The 7,500-nt window shown below is 51.1% G+C and overlaps 1 protein-coding gene across 1 annotated transcript in view; it reads left to right on the top strand.

Moving 5' to 3' along the window:
- The window catches only part of LOC311391069 (xylosyltransferase 1-like), a gene marked incomplete at its 5' end in the record, with an annotated part of 33,225 nt that overhangs the window by 7,739 nt on the left and 17,986 nt on the right, over nucleotides 1-7,500 (top strand). The window contains 4 exon segments of the mRNA XM_084488753.1: nucleotides 2,294-2,734; nucleotides 2,765-2,939; nucleotides 5,219-5,391; nucleotides 5,814-6,016. Coding sequence (XP_084344879.1) covers nucleotides 2,294-2,734; nucleotides 2,765-2,939; nucleotides 5,219-5,391; nucleotides 5,814-6,016 — 992 coding nt within the window.

Below are 7,500 nucleotides of genomic sequence, written 5' to 3'. Positions count from 1 at the left end.
TGCACTGACCAACTGGATCCTTACTTGCATCCCGTGCATCACAACAGTGTTTGATAACACCACGTGCGCACACGCTTTCCTTTTACTTATCTAGTTGTGATCTTAAGTATTCAGGTCAAACATTTGCATGGCTTTGGGAACACACACACACACCTTTTATACATATAACAGACACTCTCACCTACCTGCAGCTAGACTGCAGAACCCAACAGCCATTACCCACACCCACACACATACACACACCCACACACACACACACACACACAGAGACAGCCAGCCAGACAGACAGACAGACACATACCCACACACATACACATACACAAACCCACACACATACACATACACATACACAAACACATACACACACACACTACCTGCTCCCTCTGCTTAGGGTCAAGGTCAAAGAAGCACTTTAGGTGACTTTAGGAGGAGGTTAAAGGTCACTAGGACTCCGGGAGCGGCTGCCCTCAGTCTTCACCCTCCTTGCTGGGACTCGGTTCCGGGATGTCATTTCCACATTTCCTCTGGGCTTTTTTTTTTTTTCTAACCCTCTCGTTCAGCCTCCCTCACCGCCCGGGGCCAGACGTGTGCTCACCTGTTTGTCTTCCGCAAGCCTTCAGATCCTCTTTTCCTTCTCGTTTATTTCGTCTACCCCTAAAAATTTGTTTGAAAGTCATGTGATTTGTCAATGAAAAAAAATGAGAAAATGGTGTTTGTAACGTGAAGTCAGATCTCTTCCTCGTGGTTGACTGAAACTATACGCTGCCATGAATGCAGCCCGTCTGGACTGTCGCAGCGAGGAAGAGAGAGGTTCTGTTGTTTAGATCTAAAGATAATAAAGGTTGAGCTTGCACACCCACACACACACACACACACACTCACACACACACGAGACAAGAGCATACCCAACTTTGCAATATTGTTTTATTCTTTGGGGGGAATGCTTGGCAATATTAAGATGAAATACTTCTTGCTGTTTCTGACGTTAGTGTTTGGTCATGGGAGTGTGTGTGTGTGTGTGAGTGTGTGCGTGTGTGCGTGTGCACATGTGTGTGAGTTTGTGCATGTGTGTGTTTGTGTGCGTTCAACATCCTGTTATTGGACTAGCCCCCGCTCTGTGTAAAAATAGTACAATAAATATATTAAAGCCATACTTTTTTTCTCTGGCGTAAGACTTGATCGAATTATTTGACGGTAACGTCGACTCAAAATTGTGGGGCTGCAGGAAATATGTAAGTGTGTTTTGCAGAATATACAAATATCTTGAAAACCCACAGCTTTATTCAACATCATCACGTAAACGGTGCTGGCTTGTGCCTGTTTTCTGTCTTTCGGCCCCCCCTGCCCTGCAGTCCCTGTTGTATTTTCTCTTCCGCCAATAAAACACACACACACTGTGATGACAGCTCAGTCCATATAGCAAATCTTGTCGGTAGCAGGCGTTGACATTATGCTGACTCCTGTGACTTTCTCTATGTATTTGTGTGTGTGTGTGTGTGTGTGTGTGTGTGGATGTGTGCATGCTTGCAGCTATGTGTGTGTGTGTGTGTGTGTGTGTGTGTGTGTGTGTGTGTGTGTGTGTGTGTGTGTGTGTGTGTGTGTGCGTGCGCGTGTGTGTCCATGTGTGCTGTTGTGCAGAGGCAGCCCTGTGTTTTCTGTTGAGCCGCATCACCCAATGGGTCTGAATGCAGTGAGTTACCGCTGAACTCAACCAGCCCACAGTGCTCAGTGTGACATGCAGTGGCCCAGTGCCTCTCAGCACCCTCTAAATATGCATGATTCACTGCAGACACTGCTAGTGGACTTGGGTGTCGCCATTGACGTCATTAAATGGCCCTGTTGGAATTTGTTATCAAACATTGTTGGCTTTTTATATAACCGCTGTTTGACACTGTTACATTTCTGTGCCGCAATCAAGCGTCATTCATGAGGGGGATTCGAATAATTGGATGTTTGTCTGGGATGTAACAATGGAAGCAGAGCAGAAGGTGTGGTGATGAGTGACTCATCCATAGAACCTCACTTAACCCTCATTCCAACCATTTCCCTGACCTATTTTTTTAACTCCAGATATCCAGATGAATAAGACAGAACAGTGTTTCCAGTCGGGACGACAGTGGTCTGACACGGGTTCAGAACCCCACTGGTTTATTTATCCATCTGTGGCAACGAGCAATGACCGACGAGCTCCGGCCAGCCCTCTCAGCGCCTTCATTTATCAAATGAACTCTCCCTTGACTCCCTTGTATCCTAACCCCTCTGTGTCTTGTGTGCCTCTGTCTCGTCCAACCAGGACGACTTCCCTCCGCGGCGCCTCAAAGATGACCCGCGCCCGGACAGCAACAACAACGAGAACTCGGTGCCCAAAGACTTCGACACGGTGGACAGCAACAGCAACCTGGGCGCGCGCTCCAAGCCCCAGCGTGCCGCCGCCGCCGCTGCCGCCGCCGCCGCCGCCGCTTCCAACGGCAAGTCGCGCAGGGCGGAGAGGAAGAGCACTCACCTGGGGAAGTCGGCCAACGAGGTGCTCAAGCACCCCGTCGTCATGGCCGCCGCCGCCGCCGCCGCCGCCGCCGCTGCCGCCATCCAGCCCGTAGGCGGGCCGAGGCGGGGCCTAAACTACACCGATGCCGTCCGGCCCACCGCCGCCGCCGCCGCCGCCGCCCCGGGGATGGGCTCCGTCCGGGACGCCGCGGACGCCGGCCGCCACAGGAAGTCCTCGGCAGGGGCCGGGGTGCCGGCGGTGGCGGCAGGGGCGGAGCTGCAGCAGAAGAAGAAGAAGGACGCGCCGCAGTGCGAGATCAGCGGGAAGGAGGTGATCTCGGCGCTGTCGCGCGCCAAGAGCCGCGAGTGCCGGCAGCAGATCGTGGACGTGTACTGCAGGCACAAGGAGGGCACCCTGATGCCCCTGCAGGTGCCCCGCTACTGCCCACTAGAAGGTATGCCCCCCCCCTCCCGGCCTCCATCCGTTGTTGTTATCACTCGCTCCACACTCGCTCACACGAAGAGACAAGGTCATGTCAGGAGCAGACTTGTTCATAAAGGAAAAACGCAACCCTTGTGAAACGGTGATTCATTTGGGATCGGCCTTAGCTCAGGAGGTAGAGCGGGTTTAACTGGAAGCGAGACACCTATCCGTAAGTGCTCCCGATGAGCTGGCTGTCGCCTTGCATTGTTTGACTCCGCCGTCAGTGTGTGACTGTGTGTACGAATGTTAAAGTGATGTAGTGGGTTACACGGAAGTGATGTGGATGGACCCTGATCCAAAATATCGCCTTAAACGCACAAACAAGAACCCGGCGGTTGTATATTTGTTGTGAGGCGGAGGTGGAGGTCAGGACTGGGCTGTTGTTACCGAATCCCTGTGCCCGCACGTCTCAGCGAGCTGATGGGTCGAGCACCGGCCGAGCCGGCTTTTCGTCTGCGGGAAAAAGGAATGCCAATTCCCGGTAAGTTCGGCCAAGAGAGAGCACGTGGAACTGTGCGTGTAGATGTAGAACACAAAGAAGAGGCCAAGCGAGAGGCTTGCAGAACAGAGGCCGCCTCTGCCTTCAGAAGTCAAGTAAGGAAAACGCTGGCACGGGGCGTTGGGTGGGCAGTCTCCGCTCGCAACAGCCATGTTGGCGCGGCGCCTTTTTCATTTCGCACGGGGCGGGTCGCCCAACCTGCCGTACACGGGACGGACGGCAGCCGGTGCCGCACCACAAAGGCCGACTGATGTGGTGCGATGACGCCCTAATTAGTGGGGGAGCCGTATAGGAGCCGTATATTTAGAAGGGCTGACTAATGATTCAGCCTCAGCTGAGGAGCAGGGCGCAAACGGGTGCATCTGAGGTCTCGACGTTATGATTGCAGGTTGCTTTGATGACGCTCCTATCGTGATATTAATAGACGAGCAGGTCGGCAGAAACGGAGACGTGACGGAGCCGGAATCGGGGCAGGGTCTAAAAGATTTCATTTCAGCATTTTTATGCTAGAACGAGATGGAGAGGAATGGTATGGGCGATAGAGGGAGAGGACAGACGATCAGGACTAAGCCTGAATGCTGCGCGCTCTACCCCGGTGAGACACCGGGGCGCCAAAAACCAACACAGTGTTAAGGGGACACGAGATCGAGCGTGAGAAGGGAAGTCTCGTGCGTGCAGGCGTGTACGTGTGTGACACCTCCACCCGTTCCTGTTGATTCTGCGTCCCCCCCCCCGCGCTACCGGCAAGGCAGCGCCCCTCGCAGTCGACTGATAACAATAATCTCCGCTCTCCCGGCGTGCCCCACGGACCCCGGCCGCTCACTAATTAGCTCGGGCCGCCCCCCTTTTCCCAGAAGGCCTCACTCTGTGGCATCTTTAGACGCAGAGTCGCTCTCTGCTGTCAAAAGGGTTTAAATATAGAGTGGAAGGGAGACTGCTCGGGTCCGGCCTGACCGCGCGTGGGAGATGACAAGGCAGGGTGTAATTGCAGAAAGTTTGGGACGGGAAAACTATTCCAGAAGCTGTGTTTCAGAGGAAGTTTCCTCCAATCATTGTGGGAGGGAGGTCATGTCGGAGTGCGACCGATTGCGTGTGCGCGAGGGATGTAAACGCGCCGCAAATTAGCCAACAGGGTTTAAGACGATCCCGGAGGCCACGTAGGGACTTGATTTAGTGTGACGTAAGTTAAAGGCGCGGTCGGTAAGATTTAGAGGCTATTATTTCAGTGGTATTGGTTAGAAATTGCACAGCCATCCGTCAGCTAAACGTGAGGGAAATGTGCTGTGAGAATTTCTGTTTCGAGGTTTTAGACCTCCATCAAGGGCGTCTCTTCCCTGATTGGTTCATGGAATCAATCTTGCCTGTCAATCACAGGTGCCTGAATGAGACCCTTCTCACATCCTGCTGTCTTCCGCTCTGTTTAAGTCAAAGTCAAAGTGTTTTATTTGTCAAATGAACAGTGCAACACAGAGTCATACTGGGCAGTGAAATTCTTAGGACAAGGCAAGCGGCAACTGCGTAGTAAAGCAAAACACGATAACACAATATACACGACAACATCAACAAAAGCAACAATAAAATAATTGAATAATTCAATAATTAAATAAAGCACTGGCATGAATTATAAAGTGCAGCATATCTTACCTCCGGGCACCTCAGCATTGCTACCATCGACCGGTTCCCTTTTACGTCCCCTCCCCACCCTCTGATCGGCCCCTCTCTCCCCCTCTGTCGCCCTCCTCCTCCTCCAGCTAAGACCAGCGTCAACGTGCAGTGGGACGAGGACCCGGGCCAGCCGGCCCCCGCGGCGCAGGCCCGGGTGGCCTTCGTGCTGGTGGTCCACGGCCGGGCGTCCCGTCAGTTCCAGCGGCTCTTCAAGGCCATCTACCACACCTCACACTACTACTACATCCACGTGGACCTGGTGAGGAGACCGGGAGAGAGAGAGAGAGAGCGAGAGAGAGAGAGAGAGAGAGAGAGAGAGAGAGAGAGATACTTTATTCATCTAATTCAGGTAGCCAGTAGCTTAGTCAGTCAACAGACAAACTGTAACAAATGGATAAATAATAATAATATAAATAATATTTATATTTTTGATCCTTTGTGGAAACCATAACTAAATCACAAGATAAGACAAATTTTCTAATAGATTCATTCATGTTCATACTAGTATTTCTCAATTAAACTTCAACCTTTTGATATAATTGATCGTAGATAATGAAACAAAACAAACACGATACAAATGGATTACTGGCAGGAATTATGAGTGAAAGGCAGCTGGTATAGTTATACTAGGTTTAACGTTTTTTAAGCTGTGTTTTTATTTTTTGGGGGTTTCTCCAACAGCGATCCAACTTCCTCCATAGGGAGGTCATCGCCCTGGCCGAACAGTACCCTAACGTCCTGGTGACTCCCTGGCGTATGTCCACCATCTGGGGAGGTGCCAGCCTGCTGACCATGTACCTGCGCACTATGAGCGACCTCCTCAAGATGGCCGACTGGTCGTGGGATTTCTTCATCAATCTCAGCGCGGCTGACTACCCAATCAGGTGAGGGGCTTTTTTTATTCTTAAACTTAAAGTGTTTTGACCGTTGTTGTAATGTCATAACGTTATAACGATACCGTATGCATTAGTTTGGCGGCTGGCCTGAGCCACTTGTCCTAGTAGCGCATCGTAGTAAGTTAGATTTATATTGAAATATCATATCAGTAAATCAGAACACCGTTGACAGGAAATTAATTGAATAAGACATTTTCTCTGGGTTTATTTGGAACTGTTGAGATTATTTGGAACTGTTGAGACAATGCAAGTAAAACAAAATGTACTGTACTAAATCATAGAATGACCATGATATGTCATCAGGGGAAATACTATCTTGTCTGACAGCAATGCTACGCCAGTACAATTTCCTTTTAAATATCCGTTCGGGTTGGAACGTTTGTCTTTGTTTTGGCCAGTGTGGGATGACTCACTTAACCCAGGTTGCCAAATAGGAAACAAATTGGCACACAAATGCAGCGTCACTCGGCAGTGAAGAAAGAAAAGTAGCACTAACAAAAAAGAAAAAAAAGTTTGTCAATCATATACACACCATGTTTTTTATATTTGGGTATTTGGGAATTTCTTTTTTTTTCCAGCTTTTTGCTTGTAAATCTATTTTCTATCCCTTTGAATAATGATAAGCCCTCGCCAAGCCAACACAGCCCGTAAATCACAGCGGAGAGCATGTGGTCCCACGAGGGCCACTAAAACCAACAGCCCTGTCCCTGTTAGTTTAGGGCGTACGGATCAGGTTACACACACACACACCCCCCCCCCCTCCCCACCCCAGGACCCCTGCTGGCTCGGACTCCTGTCCGTGACAAGGGACTCGACGTAGCGGAAGTTCTCCGCTTTTCACTCTTCGGCGGCCTTATTGTGGCCTGAGGCCCCAGAGCAGAGAGGGGGGGTTGGGGACAGCAGTTAGCTCCAGTAAGGAGGGGTGGCATTGGTTAGGAGACGTAGCATGTAGCGCCAGTTAGGAGAGGTAGCGTGTAGCCCCAATTAGGAGAGGTAGCGTGTAGCCCCAGTTAGGAGAGGTAGCGTGTAGCCCCAGTTAGGAGAGGTAGCGTGTAGCCCCAGTTAGGAGAGGTAGCGTGTAGCGTCTGTTAGGAGAGGTAGCGCCAGTTAGGTGAGGTAGCGTGTAGCCAAAGTTAGGAGACGTAGCATGTAGCGCCAGTTAGGAGAGGTAGCGTGTAGCGCCAGTTAGGAGAGGTAGCATGTAGCGCCAGCCGCCAGTTAGGAGAGGTAGTGTGTAGCGCCAGTTAGGAGAGCTAGTGTGTAGCGCCATTTAGGAGAGGTAGCATGTAGCGCCAGTTAGGAGAGCTAGCGTGTAGCGCCGGTTAGGAGAGGTAGCGTGTAGCTTCTGTTAGGAGAGGTAGCGTATAGCGCCGGTTAGGAGAGGTAGCATGTAGCACCAGTTAGGAGAGGTAGCGTGTAGCGCCATTTAGGAGATCTAGCGTGTAGTGGCAGTTAGGAGAGGTAGCGTGTAG

Source organism: Micromesistius poutassou (assembly GCF_964030765.1).
Source record: "Micromesistius poutassou genome assembly, chromosome: 1".
Classification (NCBI taxonomy): Eukaryota; Metazoa; Chordata; class Actinopteri; order Gadiformes; family Gadidae; genus Micromesistius; species Micromesistius poutassou.
This window is presented reverse-complemented; position numbering and strand designations above follow the sequence as displayed.